Genomic DNA, 24,807 nt, shown 5'->3' on the forward strand with positions numbered 1-24,807 from the left:
TGTAATGTTTCATCATGGGGTGTGCATTTTATTGATGGTGCTGCTAGAAGGATCTCTTGTTTTCTTTCTATCTCCATGTACGAAAACTAGTTGAGATGTGTACTTAGCCCTTCAAGGTCCGTGTCTTGTGTCACAGAGACAGATTTCAGAACCTCAGAAAAGATTGTTGTGGAGCAACAATACCTTATGACTGATCAATAAATACCTTAAGAGCCACAATTATCACATTAGAAGATGTTTTAGACAATAACTACAGGTGAGTTTGGGTCACTTTCAACTTTAAAAAAAGAGGCAAAAAATAAACTTAAGAGATCCATTTCATTGGCCTTACATCAAGTGGGCAGGGAGAGGGAGAGGAAAACTAGGACCTGCTGAAATAATTTAGATCATGTTCAGAGAAGGAGAATGAAAAAACACTGGATTGTCATCCAGCAGAGGCTGTTAGTCAGAGCAAGAGTGAAGATACCAAATATGGCCCAGACTTGTTTTTTGTCTGCATGTTACAGCTTCACATTTCTGTTCTATTCCTAATTCAAATACATTTTACATGAAATTGGGTTTGTTTTGGAAATGGGTTCCCATGAACTGATTATCACTGATTATGCATTGGTGGAAAGCAACATTTTTCAGGCTGAGATTGAAACCAAATAGTGAAATCGGCTTCTACAGAGTTGAGCAATAAAACCATGTGGATTCTACATTGCACCTACCTTGGTTGGCCTGACGTAGGCTGGTAGTAGCAGCATACACTATCTCAGCTGTCCTCTGGATGTCTGGCACCAGCAGGGTCAACCCTTCAGGTTCGGGATCTGAGGTATCGGTCTTCAGCATGCCTTTACTCTTATCTTTCTTTGACCTGGAAAATACAAACATGCATTCAGCCACAGAGTACTGGATGATGTCTGGTCACCTAAATTTGAGCTATCCAATTTTGCGTGTAAACGATATAACTTATTATTGTCCCATTACCTTTCAAACAACACATCCTGTGGCTATTACATCACACACATTTAACCAGTTCTAACCAAAATACTTATAACAGCAGTACAAAGAGAAGTGAGGTGTAAAGATGGGGAAGTTCTGATTGCCAGAACAAGCTAGCATGAAATTTAAAGAACCACAACAATAATCTGTGCTATTGTGCAGCTAAAACTGTCCTCCACCTTAAGGTCAACAAAATAATTTTCATTCAATATTCAATCACAGTCAAAATGATGAATTTTTCTATGACACTCATGTCTGATATGTTTTTTATTCTTGGGGGAATTTCCAACAAAACAGTTTCTGAATAGGAGCTGAATCGAGAAGGTGTCATCACTTCAGCAAATAATTAGACCGAAGATCACATTTTAACACACACACAAAAATCAACTAACTTCAATAAAAAACAAAAAACAGCATTGCAGATACTGTATCATTAAAGTACACTATAAACTGCAGCTACACCAGTCAAAAGCTTGGACACACTTTTCCACTGAATTGAACCAGGAACCCATACCAGAGTTTACAATATGAAGTACAGTCTGCAATCAGCTCGCATGATTAGCTCAAGCCTGACATACAGTAAATGTATTTAATGGAAGTAGTTTTTGCGTGTTTACTAAGAGGCACATGCGCACACACACAGTAGACCAAGGAAGTAAGAAGGAGAAATTCCTGTTCATAAGAACCATGCTATTGCTGCAGACAAATCTGATATTTTTACCATTACTTGATTGTCTGATAAATTCAACCAGAATTTAAGGAAGACTGACATTTAAAATGTGTGTTGACAGAAGGTTAGCCCACCCTCATTCTGCTGCTGGAGCATCAATCAGTGATCACTGATAATGACAATATAACAATATGAATGCACAGAAGAGTGCCCAGCCACATCTTACACTAAAACTGGATGAAATGCCAATGTGGAAACAGTGTTACAATGTGAAAGGTGTTGCTTTTGAAGTGATAAACCTATAAAGAATTATGGTCTGAAGCACCACTTCGCTTTAGACATCTTTAGAGCAAATTTCACTAATTAGCTGTGCAGTTTGTGCATTTAATATTTTGGTTTGCTGTCACAGTTGTTTCCAGTTACAATATAGTGGAGCTTAAGAACCAGGGATTCGATTGGTGGTTGGTAGGGATCAAAAACAGAACTAAAACAGTAAATAATGGGCCTGTGTTCATAAGCTGGACACAAACAAGGAGGGGGGTTCTTGGCAAATTTATTATGTGTGATCAACAGCTGCTAGGCAACCCTCATCCCAGAATCCTCTGTTATAAAATGAAATCCTAGCCAAATCTGAGCTATCTCTCTGTTTGCTGGACTAAAGCACAGCAGACAGACTACCACTAGAGTAGCTGAGACAGTTCTAAGTGATCATGATCCCTGACTGGCCATTTGCCTTTAGGCTCTTCTTTCATTAAAGCTCCAGTGTGTGGGCGTGAGATCCAGCACTTGTATGTTTCAAGGCTGTCTAAGACTCAGCATTTGTGTGTTTATGTAAATCAGCTATAAACCTGTAAGGTGTAACATAAAATACCCACTTATTAGACCTATTCACTAGTAGTGATGGAATCTGCAACAGCAGGGTCAGGGGCTGATAAGATAATCCATCAGGTTTTCCACAAGAAAAGCTTTGTTAAAAAAATTCTAATCTTCTTAAATCTCTTTATTTTTATTTTTTAACACAAAATAAGATAAAAAATAAACACAAGAATTAATAAGAAAATAAATAATATAAAATAATAAAAATAAATAAAAATAAAAATAAATCAATCGGTAATAAATATGATCTGTTAAGTCTGTTATTCTTTTGTTGTATCTGTTGTCTAGGCAACTACATTGTAAAAGCTAACGTTAGCTTGTAAAGTTTTTTTTTGTATTTTTATTAAACAGATACTACTATTCCATTTTAGTTTCGGTTTCAGTTTATAATATCTATTTTTTATATTTAACATTTTATGGTAATGAAGAATATGCACAGTGCATAATGCACAGTTTATATGCAAAATAATGATCTGATGAAAATAAAGAAACTAATCCTGAATTTTAGATAAGATTAAAAGGACTACGTTTATTATACATTTAATTGTGCTTACATTTTGAAAACCAATGCAAGTAGTAATTTGCAGCAGTGGTGTCTTTGTATAATGTATTAACGACGATTTGAGAGAAATATGATGTTATTTAATATAAAACCATGCAGAAGGCGCTCTGTGGCGTGGCAGGAATTTGAACAGCGTCCTGAGTCGTAGCTGGGCGCCACGGACAGACGCTGAACGGCACCGCCGGTGTGCGTACACTAATAATTTTAAAGACGTGGCGCGATGCGACGAGACGAGACGCTGCGTTTCTCGTTCGGTGTGCGACCCCCTTAAAGTGCCATACATATCAAACTTGCGGGCCGCACTAACATTAAACTTCCATATTAAGGCAGGGGCCACAAACTATCGTCCTGCGGGCCGCAAATGGCCCGCGGGCCGCGAGTTTGAGACCCCTGGTCTAAACAAATGCTTAAAATTAGCTAAGGCTGGCAAACTACCCAAAGATGAATGAATTCTAGACTTTGGTGACTCCTGGATTTCATCCATAAGAAGGATTGGCATGAAACTTTGCACAGATATACATGATTTCCAGTGGATGAATCCTCCGATAATTTCTTTCGCACCACAATAAAGTTCACATTCATGTTTTTGTGTGAAATCTTTTGATAACTTTTGACTGACTTCCATTAAATGTGGTTTCCCTCAGCATGAAAATCTTATAACTGCTTCTTAAGATTTTTCATCCAGCTCTATCTTCAGACCAACACACCTTGTGTATTTCATGAGGAATATGTGTTTTTAGGACAGAAACGGAGGTATCCAGCACAGAGGAATTAGCTAAACCAACTTCTGGATTCATAGACGTTGGCATCAGTCTTTATTTATTTATTTATGCAAAATAACAATCAATTAAGCTAAGCATACTGCCATCATCACTGACACCATAGTCACTTTAGCAGGATAGCATTGCTGAGCTATTGTCATGAGGCGGCAGTACGGGCTCCTCTGTACCTCTTGTTTCTCTCCCTTTTTCCCCAGTGTGTGTTGTCTTGTCCTGTTGATTGTCTGCAGGTGCGTCACCTGAGGCCGTGGCGCTGATGAGCTCCACCTGTCACTCACCTTCACCTGCTTCCATAAAAGCCCTGGATCTTCACAACCTCGGCGCCAGTTCGTCCGTTTACCCACGTGGTAGTGGAAGATCCGTCTGTTTTGAGATATCCACCTTGGTCACTAATTACTTACCTGGTTCTTTTGTTCTCCCTCTTCCAGATCCCACGCCTACCGTGATCTACGGCTGGAACTCGATACAAGCTGAATCCCTGCTCGTTCCTGGAGGTCCTTCGTTCTCCGTTGATCTTGTGTTGAATAAACCTTTGTTTTTTGAATCCGCACTTGGGTCCCGCCTTGATTCCTGACAGAACGAACTGGCCAAAAGCATGGACCCAGCGGATTCGCGAGCTGGAGTAGGCTTCTCGGTTTAGGAAGCTCTGTCCCGACAGGGAGCTCTGCTCGGAGAACACGAGCAGGCTCTTGGAGCCTTGATGAAAATGAACCAGGATCTCATGACCCAGGTAAGCCAGATGCGGGAGCAACTAATTACCATGACTCACCAAATCTCTTCCGCAGTGGCTATGCCCGGTCACCTCACCAGCGATCCCGCCTACTCCAGCTCCTTCAGCGCCGCAGGGAGTCGCCGAACCGGCTCATCTGCAGACCGAGCGACCTGACCCACACATCGCCACTCCTGCACCCTACCATGGCGACCCAGGGGGGTGTCGAGGTTTCCTCCTGCGGTGTGCGAACATTTTCCGGATTCGCTCTCGAGCATATCCAACGGACGATTGCAAGATTTCCTTTGTTCTGGGATTACTGCAGGAGAAAGCACTCACCTGGGCGGAGGCGCAGTCCGCCTCAGTTACCCTCACTGACTTGTCTTTTGAACAATTTACCTCTTTGTTTCGGCAGGTGTTCGATCACCCAGACCACGCCGGAGACGCTGCCCAGGGTCTACTAGCGCTCCGACAGGGGAACCGGAGTGTGGTGGACTACTCCATAGAGTTTAAAACCTTGGCAGCAGATGCGGGGTGGACAGGGGGCCAGTTGAAGGAGCTATTTAGGAAGGGATTGTCTGAACAATTGAAGGATGAGTTAGCCTGTTGGGACGATTCTACTGACTTTCTCTCTTTTGTACAGTTGGCGATGCAGATGGACAATCGACTCAGACAGCGGCGTCAGGAGAGGGCCGGACGGAGTCAGCCTCAGTACTGGCCGCCATCTCCCTCGTCTCGCCCGGCTGCACCAACTTTGTCCCAGCCCTCGACAGGCCCCTACCAGTCCTCCGGGGAACCAGAGGAACCCATGCAGCTCGGCCGGGCCGAGTTAGGTCCGGAGGAGCGACAGCGCTGTATACGCGAGGGGTTGTGTCTTTATTGCGGTGAGTCTGGCCACCTCATTAGAACTTGTGAACGGCGGCTAAAAGGGCCGACTCACCAGTAAACCTGGGGGTACTGGCGAGTCGTGTTTCGAGAAGTGTTGGTGACTCCGGGATATCATTGTCGGCTGCCCTTGTAGTCGATCGGCGGACATGGCCTTTGTCCGTCTTGGTGGATTCGGGGGCAGACGACAATTTCATTGATAGTAAATTGGCACAGCAGCTAAAGATTCCACTCCAACCGCTAGTGCGCCCCCTACGCGCGGATGCTCTGGACGGACGTCTGCTCGCCCTCGTCACGCACAGCACCGCACCACTCACGTTGCTGCTCTCGGGGAACCACCGGGAGCAGGCAATTTTTAAAGTTATTTCGGCTCCACGACCCCCCTTGATTTTGGGACTTCCCTGGCTCCGGCAACACAACCCGCATATTAACTGGGTCACGGGTCAGATAAGAGAGTGGGGTCCGCGCTGCCACGAAAATTGCCTGCGGGCAGCGTTGACGCCATCCTCCCCGTCCGTTGCCAAGCCAGTAGAGGCACACGATGTAACTGGTGTGCCTGATTGTTATCACGATTTAGCCCTGGTGTTTAGTAAAAGTAGGGTACTTTCCTTGCCTCCCCATCGACCTTATGACTGCGCCATCGACCTCCTCCCCGGTGCTGAATTGCCAAGTAGTAGGCTTTACAGCCTGTCACGCCCGGAGAGGGAGTCGATGGAGAAGTACATTTCGGAGTCGCTGGCATCGGGCATAATCCGCCCTTCTTCGTCCCCCGTCGGCTCGGGGTTTTTTTTTGTTGCAAAACGGGATAAGACCCTGCGCCCCTGTATAGACTACCGGGGAATTAATGCGATCACGGTCCGTAACCGGTACCCCCTTCCTCTGCTGACGTCCGCGTTCGAGTTGCTGCAGGGTGCCACAATTTTCACCAAATTAGACCTGCGCAACGCATACCACCTCATCCGAATTAGGGAGGGGGACGAGTGGAAGACGGCGTTTAAGACACCTCTGGGGCATTTTGGGTATCTGGTGATGCCGTTTGGCCTCATGAATGCCCCCACCGTCTTCCAAACGTTTGTCAACGACGTGCTGCGGGACTTCCTTAATCAGTTTGTGTTTGTGTATTTGGACGATATCCTCGTGTTCTCGCGCACGCCGCGGGAGCATCAGGAACACGTCACGCAGGTGCTGCAGTGCCTTTTAGAAAACAAGTTATATGTTAAATCGGAGAAGTGTGAGTTTCACCGTGAATCCATTTCCTTTCTGGGGTTGATTATCGAGAGGGGCGGGGTGCGAGCCGATCCAGACAAGTTACGCGCGGTGGCCGAGTGGCCCCGACCAACCACTCATCGGGCACTCCAGCAATTCCTGGGGTACGCCAATTTTTATAGGCGTTTTATCCGAGGTTTTAGTAGTGTGGCTCAACATCTCACCAGCCTTACCTCTCCCAAGGTCAGGTTCCTTTGGTCCACGGAGGCGGAGGCAGCGTTCAAGGACTTAAAGGTCCGCTTTACCTCGGCTCTCATCCTGATTCAGCCAGACCCCCAGCGCCAGTTCATAGTCAAGGTGGACGCTTCGGACGTGGGGGTGGGCGCTGTTCTCTCCCAGCGGTCCGCGGCCGACAACAAGTTACATCCCTGTGCTTTTTTCTCCCGCCGTCTGTCCCCTGCGGAACGGAACTATGACGTGGGAAATAAGGAGCTGCTGGCTATCAAATTGGCGCTCGAGGAATGGAGGCACTGGCTAGAAGGTACGGAACAGAGTTTTATAGTTTGGACAGATCACAAGAACCTGGCCTATATTCAATCCGCTAAGCGCCTCACGGCGAGGCAGGCCCGTTGGGCCCTGTTTTTCACCAGATTTAGGTTCACAGTAACGTATAGACCAGGAACCCATAACCTTAAGCCAGACGCTCTTTCCCGGCAGTTTGCCCCATCGGACCCAGACCCAGAGCCTGACCCCATGCTCCCTCCCAGCTGTATCATAGCAGCACTCACTTGGAACATAGAGGACCAAGTGATACAGGCTCAGCGTACGGAGCCTGATCCCCGAACTGGACCTATTAACCACCTCTATGTTCCCAGCCCCGTTCGTCCACAGGTGCTCCAGTGGGTCCAAGTTTGCCTGCCATCCCGGAATCGCCCACACCCGAGATCTCGTGCGTCGACGTTTCTGGTGGCCGTCTATGGATCGGGACATCAAGGACTACGTGAGATCCTGTTCAGTCTGTGCTCGGGAGAAGGATTCTCACTGCCCAGCGGCTGGACTACTCCGGCCCCTCCCGATCCCGATGCCATGACATCGCACTGGACTTTGTGACGGGCCTGTCGCCATCTCAAGGTAACACTATTATTTTAAGCATCATTGACCGATTCTCTAAGGCTGCCCATTTTATTCCCCTTTCCAAGCTCCCCACCTCTTTGGAGACAGCTAACCTGCTTTTTCAGCATGTGTTTAGATTACACGGCATTCCTCAGGACATTGTATCAGACCGAGGAACCCAGTTCACATCTCAGGTCTGGAGGGGTTTCTGTCGGACCCTGGGGGCTTCGGTGAGCTTGTCGTCTGGCTATCACCCCCAAACCAACGGTCAGACAGAGAGGCTTCATCAGGAATTGGAGGCAGCCCTTCGTTGCGTGGTGGCGTCGAACCCCACAACCTGGAGCACATACCTACCCTGGGTCGAATATGCTCCCAGGTGCTTCCCAGGTGAGTACTGCCACTCGCCGAACTCCCTTCGAGGTCTCTCTCGGTTACCAACCGCCCCTGTTTGAGGCTCAGGAGCTAGAGATGGCGTCCCCTCATTGCAGCAACACCTTCGGCGGTGCTATCGGATGTGGCGACTCACGCGGGCCGCTCTCCAACGCACGGCGGAGCGGAACCAACGGCTGGCGAATCGCCACAGGAACCCTGCTCCCCCTTATCAGCCAGGTCAGTCCGTCTGGTTGTCCACCCGTAACATCCCTCTCAAGATGAAATCCCGCAAACTTTCCGCCAGGTTCATCGGCCCCTTCACCATCCAGAGGATTGTTAACCCAGCAGCTGTCCGGTTACAGCTTCCGGCAACTATGAGGATCAACCCTGTATTCCACGTGTTCCAAATCAAACCCGTTTCCACCAGTTCCCTTCACGGTCCTCCCACCCCACCTCCTCCTCCTAAACTTGTTGATGGCGCCCCAGCCTACTCTGTCCAGAGGCTCCTGGACGTTCGACCACGAGGACGGGGGTTGTACCTGGTTGATTGGGAGGGCTACGGCCCGGAGGAACAATCGTGGGTTCCACGCTCGGCCATCCTCGACGCCCCGTACGGGAGTTCCATCGGCGACACCCCGACAAGCCTGGTAGCCGCCAGGTGGCGACCGTAAGGGGGGGGGGGTACTGTCATGAGGCGGCAGTACGGGCTCCTCTGTACCTCTTGTTTCTCTCCCTTTTTCCCCAGTGTGTGTTGTCTTGTCCTGTTGATTGTCTGCAGGTGCGTCACCTGAGGCCGTGGCGCTGATGAGCTCCACCTGTCACTCACCTTCACCTGCTTCCATAAAAGCCCTGGATCTTCACAACCTCGGCGCCAGTTCGTCCGTTTACCCACGCGGTAGTGGAAGATCCGTCTGTTTTGAGATATCCGCCTTGGTCACTAATTACTTACCTGGTCTTTTGTTCTCCCTCTTCCAGATCCCACGCCTTCCGTGATCTACGGCTGGAACTCGATACAAGCTGAATCCCTGCTCGTTCCTGGAGGTCCTTCGTTCTCCTAAGTTCTCCGTTGATCTTGTGTTGAATAAACCTTTGTTTTTTGAATCCGCACTTGGGTCCCGCCTTGATTCCTGACAGCTATTAAATATCTAAAAATACTTTTTTAAAAATATATTTTTTGAGTATTTTGCCTTCATTATACAGAGCAGTGGAGAGATGACAGGAAATATAGGTGGGAGAGTGAGGGCAGACAGGCGGCACAAAGGACGCCTGGTCTGGGAAGTTGAGCCAGCGTCACTTTCTTTGTGATAGTTAACCATCACACCACGCTTAGGCCCCTAAAAACATCTTTGTATCAGTGTCATTAAGTACTTTGTTTCATTCACTGTAATAACTGAAACTAGTCATTCAGTTTCATCGTACAGGAAATTTACTACTGTTTACTGTGATACATATTACTGCAATATTAAAGTACATACACTATGACAGACTATTCTGCTCTATCTATATCACCCCCACCTAATTTCAAATACCACCACCAAATACCCTACCTCATAATCAGGATCTGCTCCAATATTAGACATTCTTATTACCATCCCTGTAATTTATATCTTACTCTTTGGAAAGATGAATGTAGTGTGTGTGTGAGTTACACTCTTTAGGCCTATTAACAGAGATAATCATTCTTCACTTGATGGGGCACCTTGAGTTATTTTATTTTCTGATTAAAATTATGTATGAACTATTAGCTACTAATTATATTTACGTTCAAGCTTCTGGTGGTCTAAAATGTAGCCTTAACTATTTCAACTTCATTAACCCACTGCTGTCTCATTTACTTATCAGGAAATATAAGACTTACTTTATGTGGTACCTTATAATAACCATGCTGCCAAACGATGGCTGCTGCAGCATTCAGGACAGACATTTTCTATAAATACCATCAGAGACATCATTCACAACAAGGCACACTGATATGTATCTATGGGTTGTTTTTGCAGGAAAGCATGAGTTGTCCAGTCATGAGGTGAGAGGGATGAGGTCAGCCATCTGAAGATGTTGTGGCTGCATCTCCTGGGATGTACTATATGTTTGTGTGTATAGCCAATGCAATACCATGAATCCTTCTAGTGAGATTAAATTCTTAATGACAGAGACACAGACACAGATTACATTATTGGACATGTGTGATGCTCAGTGGTTCTTAGTGAATGAGTCTTGCTGCCTCTTGGGGTACATCACCACTACACAGGTGATTTCAATGGCAAGTGTGAACAGAACTAAAAAGGTAAAGATGCATGACTGATGTTGCGAAAAGGGTTGGAGTGAATTCATTTTTCAGAATAGTGAGTTCATGGCTCTGTCAATATATGAAATTAGACATTACTTGTCATTTTAAGTTTAAAGACCTGAGAAAACAAGTGGAATTACTCAATTAAGCAAGTTCAACTTAAGTTTAAGTTTATGGATTTCTTCATCTCACCTCAGGCGATTTGTGTATGTGTCCACACAAGTCTTCATCTTGGCCAGCAGCATGCCTACAGAAGTCTGTCCCTCAGAGTGTTCTTCATCCTCCTCCTCCTCCTCATCCTGCCCCAGGTCTCCAGACAGAGGCAGCAGCAGAGGGACAAGAGCCGTAGAGGTGGAAATGGCCCTCAGCAGCTCCAGTAGCGCCCGATATAAAGGCACATGTCGGGCCATATCCAGAACTGCAGAAATGAGGATACAAAATGTTAGAAACTCAAAGGGCAGAGGAACTAGGGCAGACATGTCAGGGTCCGGTAGCTCAGAATACGATTCATTATGAAAACATTACTGTAAATACAAATTGGCTGGAGGGTAGGTAATCATCTTAGCAAGACAGAGAAAACCAAAAACACAAAGTAACAGGAGATAGCAAGAGAGGGACATATTTCTAGTAGGATGCTCCTGAATAGTAGTTAAACTGAAGATGACATAAAACTCTGCATACAACACATACTGGTAGAAAAAAAGGGACCCTTTGAGAATCAACAGCATGCATTGCCCTTCTGGCATAAATCAAATCAAATTGAGAACTGGGTATTCAGTGTCATGTTTTCTACATTGTTACTGAACAGATAAAAGCAAAACAGAAACGCCAACAGGAAGTTGAGCTTTCAGAGATAATCCAAGGGAAACGCTGTCCACAGGTTGCCAAGTTAACTCCGCAGAGTCAAAAAGTGTCACAGGAATTGTTATGAAGTGCCACATGCCAAAGGGGTAAGAAACAAAGGTAGAAAGAAAAAGACATTTCTGAAAGCCACTTTCAAAAGGTAGAATGCACTTCCTTATTAGACAGCCTTTAATCTCACATTTTTCTCTCATGGGCAGTAGCAATGTACAAACGACAGAAATATTTGTATTAACAGTATAAATTAACTAGTCTGTAAATTTAAACATACTGAATTTTCCAGACTGCAAGTCGCACTATTTTTACTCCTCTGACTTGTCCTGCCACATATACAGAAAACAACTTATATATGTATATTTACAGTCATTTTGTCCAGTACTCACTAGTGTTAGATGATACTCTTGACTCAATTGAAGATAATACTGTACTACTGAAAAAGTAAAAACATTTATGGTCACACTAAAATCTAACTCCTAGCGTAACAGAAATGAAAATCCCACCCAAAACAAAAAGCTATACTGCAGACTTCAAAGTGTAAGTAATAAAGTCTGCAGCTGAAACAGTTTGGAGTGAGTGTCAGCATTCAGACAACCTGAGAGAGGAGGAGGAGACGCTGCTTCATCTCCCCCCACCCTGTTGGTGCAGTTGTTTACGTTACTTGAAACAGATGAATGAATTTCATAATGCACTTCTGCTTGTTATGTCTAGTCTACATTCATCAGAGGCTAATTTAGACTATAGTTAGTGTAATTAGAAATGCGAAACGACTTATGTTTTTTTCTGTTCAACAAGGCTGTTTTTGCTAAAGTGACCTATACTCTGGTGAGACTTATAGTCTGGAAAATACGGTAGTTGTTTACGTTATCAGCTGACCATTTCCATGCAACATTTACTATGCTGGCAATGTTAATACATCAACCATTCAAGGTTGAGCCAGATGACCTGGATCATTCCCCAAGTTTAAACACCTCCAAGAGCTCGACATGTTTTTTTCAAATTTATCAACAACTTGATACACACATTTTTGATACGAAGAAGATGAATCCTTCAGTCTTATCTTGACTTGATCCCCTGACTTTTGATGGCACAACTAGGCATTCAAATGTTTCCAGTTAGGCAGTGAAATAGCTAGATGATGGAATGACATCAAATTTTGAAGACCATTGTTAATGAATTTATAGAAACTCCATCAGCAGTTGGAGTGGTGCAGAGCCAATAGTAAAGAAAAAACCAAGAGCCAGTTCTCTGAACAAGAGACAACACAACAAGGCTGAAAATTTATCACCACAATGACTATTATAGTAGTGCTGACCTGAAGTCATCGCAGCACTATGACCAGTGAGCCTCCACTTGTGATTTAGGGCCTTCTGGGGGCTGCACAGAGATAGACAGAGTACACAGAGTGTAGCTATGCTGGATGTTTAGACTGGTTAACAGTTAACGGGGGCCTGAAGACCTGACTGTCACACCTGTGTTAGGAAGTGGCCTCTGAAATCAGGATGTACGCAAGTACTGATATATTAGTGACTTATATATTAAAGGCAGAGCCTAAGATAAGAGTCACATCACAGATGGAGCTAATAAATGAATGCAACAGCATGCTCAAACAACGATATGGTAATTGTGTGGTGAGCAGTGTTGGTTGGAAAATTTTTGAAAATTCAAACATTCAAATATGTATACTGTGTGTTAGTCAGTTCAAGAGATGTGTTATGTCTCCATTTACTGTATCAGGAAAAAAAACATTTTGGACTTCTTTTATCATATGTATGTGGACACACATCTAATCTTGGATACTGTATGGCCAATTGGTTCAAACCTGGAAAAACCATGGCTAATCAACCACAGACATTTCCAGACTGCTATTAAATGCCAGAGAAATTCTAATTAACCCTAAAACCCTGTTGCAGCTCCTGTCCAACTTTTGATCCAATTTAGTGCCTATTCTGCTCTTCAGATCCTTGTGAAGATGAGAAGATTTCTGTAATTACAGCTGACAGACTGACATTTGGTATTTGGAAGGATGAGAAAGGGGGTATCCACAGAAGCTTTCAAGAAAGGAACTTGTTTTTGAAATGGACACCTCTGTGCTTTTAATTAGTTATTGTATGATAGCGGCATAGCAGGGCTTAGATGACCGGAAGCACTGTGTATCCACACTCAATAATCACAGTCACCTTTAAATAGCACAATGTCAGTAAGGGGTGGCATTCAAAAAGTCTCACTATGTATAAAATTCAAAAAATTGGAAACAAAAACCAGTTGGCAAACGGTTCCACGTAGTGTTGTCCGCAAACTACTCAGTAGGATATAAAAAGACTGCTGTCATAACGATGCCCTACAGCTATATTTGTCCATACATTGTCCTTATACTCACTGCCTTTATAAGACCTCTCCTGGCTGCATCAAAGTTAACCTAAGACGGTCCGCCAAGATGAATGTTTTTAAGTTTAACAAAGTTAATAAGATGGTCGGCCAGGCTGAATGTTTTTAAGTTTAACAAATTTAACAAGACGGTAGGCCAGGTTCAATGTTTTTAAGTTTAAAAAAGTCAATAAGATGGTCTGCCAGGTTGAATGTTTATAAGTTTAACAAAGTTAATGTAAGATTAATGCTTTTTTACTTTTTCAGCACAGTATTATCTTCAGTGAAGTGAAGAGTATCATCTAACACACTAGTGAGTACTGGACAAAACGACTTTAAATATACACATATAAGTCGCTTTGCTGTATAAGTTCAAGGACAAGCCAGAGGAGTAAAAATAGTGCAAAACAGTGCAAAACGTACAGTGTTATATGTACAGACTAAATCCATTAGTTGATGTATACTCTTAATACAAATATTTCTGTCATTTGTACATTTAGCTACTGCCCATGAGAGAAAAATGTGAGACTAAAGGCTGTGTAATAAGGAAGTGCATTCTACCTTTTGACAGTGGCTTTCAGAAGTGTCCTTTTCTTTCTGCCTTTGTTTCTTACCCCTTTGGCATATGTCTAAAAAGTGTTTGTGGATGTCCTGTGCCTTCCTTTTTGTTATTCTCTCTTTTATATATAGTCCAGAAAATACATTGCATTGAAAAAATATCTTATCTTGACTGCTGAGTTCAGTCAGAGGGAGAGCTGATTAAAGAATCTATATGAAAATACTTATTTATATTGTGCAACAATATTGACAGCACAGTTATTAGTTTTTGCAAAACTCTGATAACGCTGCTGTGCTTAGTCTTCCATGTTATGTTGGTCAAATATTGTTAGCCACCACTCATGAAGAAAGTCTTATAAACTGGCAGATTAAGCACCAGAAATGTTCCTCATTGGTTGAGGAAAACTAATGTGAGAGTAAACATTGGGCTGTTAGTCTTAAACATTATTGCCAATTTTTGTCCATATCAATATAAATTACAAAATCCCATTGGGTTTGTTAGCCTGTTCTTGTGTGTCCATGAGGCATTTATGCTGCTTTATTTATTACAGGATCTATTTTAATTATTCAATTATTATTAAATGCACGCCATTGTACTTTGTTCTTACCATGTTAGCAATTTGGTAATAAAACCATACTACCATAACAAAGACAAGAGGAAATGACTGGCCGTCTTAAAACCCATGTTTAGTTTAATTCTCAGTAATAAAAGACAGAGCTAGAATGGATGGGAGAGCCAGCGCATGGGCTGGTTACTGCTGTTGACTTCCCAAAGGGAAAGGTATTGAGAAGGTATTGCGGGTCACAATGAGTGGGTGGATAATACAAGCTCATGACTGGACAGAGTCAGGTTTTCTTGACCCCTCTAGGGCAACAGAACAGAGGAGAGTCGCTGAAATAATAAGCCTCTGACATGTCTCCACGAACACACACTGTGCCTCAGTGGACACGGGATAATGTGTTTCAAAGCAAGACCATGTGGAACAACCATAAAAAGTGGCCTCAAGCTCTGTGCCACTTCAGACAGAAGAAGCAGTGACTGCGCACTGTGCACAAAGAATCCCATCAGCTAAGTTAGTTCTGGGTTGATATACACTGTGTGGACATCGAAGCTGGGTTAAAAAAAGGAAAATATCTCAAACTCTAAAATAACTCATTCAATCCTATTTAAAAATGAGCATTATATTAAGTTACTATAAACCATCAAATGAAGAGGGCATAGTGAATTTACTGAGAGTGGAAAATTAACAACCACTCCCTTTTAAACAAACTGGTTCCAAATATGGCGATTATAAAAGGAAGACCAAAAATGACAGCAGTAATGATTTTAGGGTATAAGAGCTGGTAAAACTATACATGTAATGACAGACAATATAGTATAAACTACTCAAAGACCGCCTACTTTTTCATAAAGCTTGCATACACGAAAAGCACAACTTTTCAAAACATAGGGCTGTATGATTGGGAAAAACCTGAATCATAACTTTTTATTTCAAACAGATCCTAATTTTTCCTCCTGATTCTTGAGTAAATTATGTCATATTTTTTGTCTTTCTGAAGACAAATCAAATGACATGATTATTTCCTAAATAGCACTGACACATCTTCTTTGCACAGATAAAAAAGCCCAGTGTGTATTAAATGGCATTGGTATATTCAGAATCAACACTGAGTATACATATACAAGTCTCACACTTTTGCAATCTTACATAAAAATACTAATATTACAAGACCAGTGTGCTTTTTACTAAAGGTGAATACAGAACAATCCAGTAATTTCTTAACTTACTTACCTATTTTCACCATTCCACTACAATAAAAATTATAACGTTTTCTTATTTTTGTTGCTGTGGTATAATTTCAATTGTCTTAGGATTCAAAAATAGTAACCATGTTATTTTGTGTATGCCATTTTAGGGCTTGCACAGCAATAAGGGACAATCAAGGGTGAACCAAAAAAATAAATCAGACAGCAAAGGAAAAGCACAGACAATTCTACAGGCATAATGTCTTTGTAGCAGAAGGTTTGAAGATAAATATCTAAGTGCATAGACACACTGCCTCCCTCTTTATTTTCTATACAATGTCAATCTTCCTTTAATTCCCCTCTGCTTCCTATTGTGTCCCCACCTCTTCCACTCCTCTCTCTCTCTGCAGGGTTGCCAGAATAGAAACAACTGAGCTCAGAGAAGGAACGTGGCACGCTGGAGATGAATGAACCTATTCTTTCTGTTTTTATCTCTCCTTTCAGTGTTTGTGTGTTGTTTAGGTGGGAGCTGTACGGGTGTATGCTCAACCAACCCTCACAGCAGTGGGAGAGGAGGAGACAGTAAGCTTAAGCGATGTCATTTCCCCCTCCCTCCTCCTTTTCTTTTCCTCCCTCCCTCCCTCTCGCATTCTCATGTTCCTTCTCCTTCTGAGGTTATCAGGATCTGTCTTTCCTCTCGCCATCATTCTGCTTGGTTATGCAATGTATCGTCCTTCCATGGTGAATACCTGGTGTTGGAAACCTATCGTAACACCGCTGTCACTGGTGGTAGCTCGAGATCCGTGTTGCCGTAACGACTGTCTGGCGGTCGGGCTGCCTCTGCCTCTCTACAGACGTTTGCACCACTGGATTTTATAGCTCCTTCTCTTCTGGAATATCACCTGCCAGAATTGACTAATTTCTGGAACCTGCCTGTTCTGAGGCTGGGTGTCACCGAGAGATTATCAACTGATCTTCTAAGATATGTGCATGGTATTGGAACAGGGTCTTTACTGACAAGCATAAGGTTTTTCTGAAAGGCAATAACTGCTCTGTTCCTCGGAGGGTCCCAAAGCAAGTGTTGGGGGTTGGGCAGTGCTACAGAACGAAAGGCTGTGTAGATTTACGGAAAAACCCAGAAGGAGGTGGAGAAGTTGTGACAAGTTTAGGAAAAGCGGTGACAGGGAACTCAAGAGGGAGCTGAAACTCAAGAGAGTGGAAAGATGAGAGTAAAGCTGGGCAGGTGGGAGGGGGCAAATAAGGAAAAGGCTTCTCACCCCATACATAATAGTTGGTAGCACTTTAACAGCAGCAATGCAAACCTGCGGATAAAGAAAACTGCAAAGACTTCTGTGGGGGCCAACTTAATCAAAAGGGAAGGAGGTGAGGGGTTGTTTAACCTGACAGGTGGCGCTACAGACCGCAGGACTGTGGAAGTGACAAGGAGGTTTTCACTGGAAACAACACTTAAAACTGTTGTCTTCTATTCCTCTCTCCGTCACTTGTGCCTGTCGCTCACAGGCAGTGGATCTGTGCTACAGTCAGTCTCACCCCCAGGGGTCCTCATGTAGAATGCCCTTAAAGCCATGGTTTTCCAGTGAGGATCCAAAAATCATGCTGGATGATTTTCATTTACACCTTAGATACTTTATGGTAAGGATTCTTTCTTGGTATGCAATAATTTTTCATGTCTGTAATTTTGTTATTTGTTGAATTTCATTTTAGGGCTTGCTGTATCAGATGTTGATGTGAGATTTGAAAGGCATAAGAATGAGCAAAGATTTATACTGTTAACATTTGGGCTTACACAGCTCAATTAGAAACACTCTCCACAGCTCCTTTTTCTTACTACCATAGACCACCTCACAAAGAAGGCGGGAATTATTTCATAGTTAAAAATAAGCATTACCTAGAGTATGTATAAGTTACAGTTGTCAGAACTACTGACAAGGATCTGGAGGTGTGGGGTGATTAAATCATTAATGGCACATGAAAAAGGTGGGCGGGTGTGAGGGGCTTTAAAAGGCACCATTAAAATCAGTCTTATTCTGACATGCAAGAAACCCATTGAGCATTAGTGCTGGCAATTTAACAGTTTTATTGCAGATAATCCAAGGATGAGGATGAGAACAAATGCTGGTGACGAGCTCGCTGTTGCCACGGAGCTCGGCTTCAAGCTGTGGCAGGTCATAAACACTGGTGACTAATCTCCACTCTGCTCTGCGTAGCCATTGTTTTGTTCGATTCGCTATTGATTTCTTTTTGGTTGGGGGGGGGGTCTCATTGGAGGGGGTGTCTTAATGCAGAGCTATCTGCTCTGAGACACACACACGTGTGTGTGTGTATATATATATATATATATATATGCATATATATATATATATATGCTTTTGGGAGGAGGACAAAAAAAAACAAACCAAAAAAAGCACCGTCAAGCCTTGAAAGCAATGTGTTATTTCTGACCGCGTTCTGTTGTGGCTTCCTACTTTTGTGTGACAACTTCTGACACGTCCTCCATAATTTCCTTTTAATTCCAGGTAAGTGTCCGCTTGCCAGGTTAGGTGAGCATCAGGACCATGGGCACCACAGTCATCACCCTTGAGGACGTGCAGGCACTGGAGGTCAAAGAGGAGCAGGAGGAGTCCATCTTGGCAATGTTAGGCATCATTGGCACTTTTCTAAACCTCTTTGTAATAGTTTTTGTTTACATCTACACCACACTGTAATTGGCAAATTAGAAGATGGAGGACCTTTAAGAACCTGTGATCAGAAAAGACCTCTACAAGAAAGACTGAAATGCGGAGTAGGTAAAGAAGCCTGACATGAACATCTTTCCCAGAGAGAAGAGGAAGAACAGAGTGGTTGAGGATGAGGACAAAGAAGCCATACTGTCAAGCCACAGTCATGAATTGGGGAGATAACAAAGGGCTGGAGGACATGGCAGAAACAGGGCTATGCTGGAATCAGGGTGCACAGAGCAAAATGGACACAAGCAAGCCCCCAACCAGGAATGAGGCGCCTGTGGGCTGAGAGAAAATAAAAACTGCCCCTTGACTTAATTTTCTTGAACTCCTGAACTCTTAAAAAATATGGCAAACAAGACAGCCCTGTTGACAACAGAGATGCTTTTCCATGTATTTCTATTCAATTTTGAAGTTGGTGGGACACTAACCACTACCTTCCAGGAAGGGTTTTTAAGCAACATGTTTGAAAGCAAAACCTGTAAGAACTTCAGAGCTCAAAACGTTATAGCTTCAGGGCTCCTGTCAAGAGTCCCCCTACACATGTGGCTCTCAAGAAGCTCTGTTGTACTGTCACCTCCTTGGGCACCCACCATCTCAGAAATACACACAAATAATGATACTTAACACCAAACACAGTTCTATTTAAAATCCTAACTGCAACATTAAAATAATGTTGAAGATACATTTTTACACATATGACTTCCTCCAAGATGTGAATATAAAAAAGGTGGTTGGGGGGTATTTTTATAAAACTGTCTGCTACTTCTGTAAGTTAAAAAAAGAGATTAACTAGTAATCAAACGATATATAACTGTTTTATTGGTCAGATAAAACTGGGCCTATTGTCAGCTTACTTTATTCCTTCCACCTTTTCACTTTTTCAAACTGCAGTGTGAGAGGGGCTGAAAGATTCTTTTAATTTGTTTTTTACTTCAAATTAGTGTCAGTAATCCTTTTCCTGTATTATAGAAGCTTTTTATATTTGAATAGTCTTGATGTACTGCGCAATATTTGAACAATAAACAGAGTACATAAATAAGGATAGCTCAGAGCCTTGTGCGTGTGAAACCCCAAGGAGAGTGTGTGAAAGAATGTGCAAGATAAAGTGTGAGGATCATCACAGATGCATGAACACCATCCCCCAATACAAGCAAAATGCAATTTTGTCTCCAAGTATTTGAAGTGACTAGTCATCAAATGCCTCCAATGACTGGAAAGAGAACCGTTTTTTCCCTTTAACCCTCTGGGGTCTAAGGGGGTTTTGGGGCCCTGGTCAAATTTTGACATGTCCTGACATTTGTGCTTTTTTCAGTTGCTTTTAAACATATTTATGGCTAAAGTCTGATAACACTGTAATCAGCACAAAATGGGCTATTATGTATGTGAGCAGCAAGTTTATACATGATTGTGTTTTTGAGAAAAAAGTGTTTATGCATGGTTAGTGAAAAACTACAATTTTTAAGACACTGAAATAAGGCTATAAAACAAACAGAACATTGGTTCACAAGACTTTGGGGAACTGCATCTTGTAGGCTAAAGTGTTTACTTCGCAATGATGTGAAAGTCATCTTGTTCACTCATTCACAGTAAACAATACACTGATTTAAATTTTCTAAGACACTTTTTGTTTAGAAAAGACATATGCAAGAAGGTGTGTCTCAGGATGAATAGTCGTGATTTACCTGAGAAGACAAAAGGTGCACTCAACGACAAAGACAAAGACAAGGCATAATGAGCCTTTCAGTCACTGTAGCTGAGAGATTAGTGCAGCACAATACAACACAATGCGGAGCCAAACATTTGTCATTTGAGTTAAAATCATTGTTTTTACTCTGAGGACAAACTAAACTGTCTCTGTGTGGAATATAAGAAACGCTTCTTCACGTGCGTAACGCACCATCATCCAAACACGCAGAAAAAGTGAGTAAATTCTATGACGAAGTTTGACGTTTTATGTCATTTCATGGGGGCGTGCACATTTTTACCTGGTTCATCTGAGATTATTTACATGTGAACAGTGAACAGAATACAAGGTGGGATCGCATTACCTGTAATGAGGTGAGACAGGAGAAAATGTACTTCTCTTTACGCTCATACGGATTAAACAAAAAGTGATGATTTTGTTTTCGACATTTCAAAGAAAACATTTCAAGCTTTCTAGTCATATATCTTATTTTTATGAGCCAGGTATTCGCTGAGATTCTGGTTGTTTTATTTACGTGTCTGTGAAGAGAGATGACAGAGAGAGCGCGCACCCTGTCGGTTTTCTTTATTTAACAAAAGCACATCGTTTTGTTGTAATTATGATGGTATACAACCAAAAGTAGACCCTTTACAGATTTAAATGATATATTTCTTTTATCTGTACGATCAAAATTGACGGAGTAATTTAAGTTTGTTTCAGCGTTATCAGGAGAAGATGCGTCAAAACACGCCGGCGTGGTCATCGACCTCAGAGGGTTAATATTCACTATTAAATTGTTTACATGTCAACCAGCAACAGTAAACAGCTGTGACAGTGGCTTGACAGCATTTTCTGAAGTTGGCTGCTGTAATATAATATATAATATAATATAGCCTGAAATCATCCCCTCTGAACTCCACCCACAGTGTTGTGGGGCGAGTTCACTTCTTGCCAGTTTAAGCTTAGAGGTTACCTTCCACTGTCACTGCTCATATCCACTGGAAAATGCCTGTTTCAACAGTGAGGATTAAAGCCTCAGGTAACAGAATCAACATTTCCATGTGCGAATAGCGATAAATTGCAAATCAACAAACCTACAGGGAAAGAATGGTAATGAATGAAGGCAGTGCAGCAGATTGCTTAGCTTTCACCTTGTAATGACTAATAATGGGGGAAGTCCTTGAAGTAAATGTGGATCAGTTTGCATAGAAAACTCCATGAGGTCCAGCATTTTAAGGCTAGAAAAACTCCTGAAAGTGAAAATGAAAAACTGGACACAGAAGTTTAAACAAATAATTACTACTATACTATTCCCTTTCTCTCTCTCACTCACGGATTTAAACAAATACAACCTCTACTATTCTCTCTCACTCACTCACACACACACACACACACACACACACACACACAAATTTAAATGAATAAAATCTCTATTATTACATCTTCTACTAACCTCTCACACACACCAGTTTAAACAAATAAAACCTCAATTATTCACACACACACAAATTTAAATGAATAAAACAAGTGTTACGCATGTAACTGCAGTTCTATGACTCCTGAATGACTGCAAGGGGGCGCTGCTGCAAGCACTGAATGCTCTATTCGCACATGCGTAGTTTGAGTAATTATACCAAAAAAGTCACCTGTGACCCCATTTAACCCCAGATGAGATATATTCCGGCGTCATCCGAGGCTCTTTTCCTACAGAATCTTCTCACGGGAATGCAAGGATTCTAAGGGACAAGAGAGCTCTGGCGGTCATTGAGGATTCAAAGAACTGCAGTTACATACGTCTATCTTCTGTCTCATCCTTCCTGACCGCCAGGGGGCAGTGCTGCAAGCACTGAATGATTCATACCAGTGAAGTCACGAGGTGTCCTAAGTACATACCTTACTGAGTAGACCCGAAGGCCGTCCAAAGGTACACCTCTCAAGGCCGCATCAATAGAGCAAGAGCCTGCAATGCTGCATCACTAAAACCAATGGCAGAAGTGCCAGCAGTGCTATCCTGCAGAGAGGCTGATAAAGTGAACATAAGATCTGCCAGTGAATTGCCAAGGCGACTGGCAGATGCACTGCCATTATAGACCCTTGTCAGAAGGTTGTCCTGGACTCGACATTAGGGTCGCAGCACCGGACAGTCGGGTGTAGTGCCTCCTCAGGTGTCACAATAAGCTGGCTTGACCATGGGCATGTGCGACAGCCCAGCCTTGCCTCCGCTGCATTGTGTCTGGACGCCAGGGCACGACCATCAACTGAAAGCTGTGACTGGGCTCTGGGGTCTCTCCAGCAGGCATGTAACTCCTTCAGTTACATAGCACATCATAGTACAGAAACAGCACTGTTGAAAGTTACCAACGATCTTCTCTTAGCCTCAGATAATGGACTTGTTTCGATACTTGTCCTCCTCGACCTTAGTGCAGCATTCGACACCATTGACCACAACATCTTATTACAGAGACTGGAGCATGTGATTGGTATCAGAGGAACAGCGTTAAAGTGGTTCCAATCCTATTTATCGGACAGATTCCAGTTTGTTCATGTCCATGATGAACCTTCCACACGAACAAAAGTTAGTTATGGAGTTCCACAAGGTTCTGTGCTAGGACCGATTCTGTTCACCCTGTACATGCTTCCTTTAGGATATATCATTAGGAAGCACTCTATTAATTACCACTGCTATGCGGATGACACTCAGTTATATCTATCTATTAAACCTGTTAACACAAACCAGTTAACCAGACTTCAAGCCTGTCTAACTGACATAAAGGCTTGGATGACCAGTAACTTTTTACTTTTAAACTCGGAGAAAACAGAAGTCATTATATTTGGGCCTAAAAATCTCAGAAATAACTTTTCTAAAATTATAGCTACTCTAGATGGCATAGCCCTGGCCTCCAGCACTACTGCAAAAAAAACCTTGGAGTTATTTTTGACCAGGACATGTCCTTTAACTCACACATAAAACAAATTTCTAGAACTGCATTCTTTTACCTGCGCAACATTTCCAAAATTAGGAACATCCTGTCTCAAAAAGATGCAGAAAAATTAGTCCATGCATTTGTTTCCTCAAGGCTAGATTACTGTAACTCATTACTATCTGGATGTCCTAATATCTTAATAAAAAGTCTCCAATTAATCCAGAATGCCGCAGCCAGAGTCCTGACAGGAACTAGCAAGAGAGATCATATTTCTCCTATATTGGCTTCTCTTCATTGGCTCCCTGTAAAATATAGAATAGAATTTAAAATCCTTCTTCTCACATACAAATCCCTTCATAATCAAGCTCCTTCATACCTTAAAGACCTCATAGTACCATATTATCCCAATAGACCACTTCACTCTCAGAGTGCAGGCCTACTTGTGGTTCCCAGAGTTCTCAAAAGCAGAATGGGAGGCAGAGCCTTTAGCTATCAAGCTCCTCTCCTGTGGAACCAGCTCTCAGCCTGGGTTCAGGAGGCAGACACTCTCTGTACTTTTAAGGCTAGACTTAAAACCTTCCTCTTTGACAAAGCATATAGTTAGGGCTGGCTTCAGGCAACCCTGAACCATCCCTTAGTTAGTTATGCTGCTATAGGCCTAGACTGCCCGAGGACCATCGGTGCACTGAGCTCCCCTACCCTAACCCCCCCCTTTCCCTTCCCCTCCCCTCTCTTCTCTCCTCCCACCTCATGTATATTCCACCATTGAATGTTACTAACCTTGTGCTCTCTCTCTCCCCTAGTTTGTGCTCTCTCCCTCCCTCTCTCTCTCTCTCTCTCTGTACCTTCTGCAGGTGTCCCTGGTCCTGGAGCTGTTTATCGCTGATATGCAGTTACTGGCCCCACCAACCTGCAGTGTCTATTTGTTGTTTATTGTTGCTGTTCTTTTCTCTCTGCTCTATCCACTCACCCCAACCGGCAGATGGCCGCCCAAACTGAGCCCGGTTCTGCTGGAGGTTTTTTTCTTCCGTTAAAGGGAGTTTTTTCCTCTCCACTGTCGCCAAGTGCTTGCTCATAAGGGAATTGTTGGGTTTTTAGTTTTTGTAAAGTGCCTTGAGATGATTTGTATTGTGATTTGGCGCTATACAAATAAAATTGAATTGAATTGAATTGAATTCAGATATTCTATGGAATGGGGAACAACAAAAGCAGTAGGGGCTCGTCCACGCCTGAAGAAGGCGCTTTCTGGGGCTGACTCAGCCTGCTGCGGAACTTCGATTTGCAAACGCTCCAGAGCGATGTACATGATCCATTGCATGGAATTATAGCCTACATCAGTCAGTGAGCTCCGAGCAGTCAACCCCTCTTCAGTATCCTCCAGAAACTTGGAGGCCGAGGCAAGCAGTGAAAGGACAATGTCCTCTGGGGTTAAAACAGTCATGGGCGGAGAGGACAGTCTTGCCTCCTCTGCTGGAGGGCCAG

General features: G+C 43.1%; 1 protein-coding gene across 3 annotated transcripts in view; it reads right to left on the minus strand.

Annotated features, from left to right (window-relative positions):
• Positions 1 to 24,807, minus strand: part of birc6 (baculoviral IAP repeat containing 6) — a 150,548-nt gene that overhangs the window by 18,783 nt on the left and 106,958 nt on the right. For all 3 annotated transcript variants that reach the window (XM_026309255.1, XM_026309256.1, XM_026309254.1), the window contains exons 65-66: positions 10,636 to 10,861; positions 711 to 856 (exon numbers count right to left, since the gene is read on the minus strand). In XM_026309255.1, coding sequence (XP_026165040.1) covers positions 711 to 856; positions 10,636 to 10,861 — 372 coding nt within the window. The remainder of the gene's footprint in view (positions 1 to 710; positions 857 to 10,635; positions 10,862 to 24,807) is intronic.

Source organism: Mastacembelus armatus, chromosome 15 (genome assembly GCF_900324485.2).
Source record: "Mastacembelus armatus chromosome 15, fMasArm1.2, whole genome shotgun sequence".
In the NCBI taxonomy this organism is placed as follows: Eukaryota; Metazoa; Chordata; class Actinopteri; order Synbranchiformes; family Mastacembelidae; genus Mastacembelus; species Mastacembelus armatus.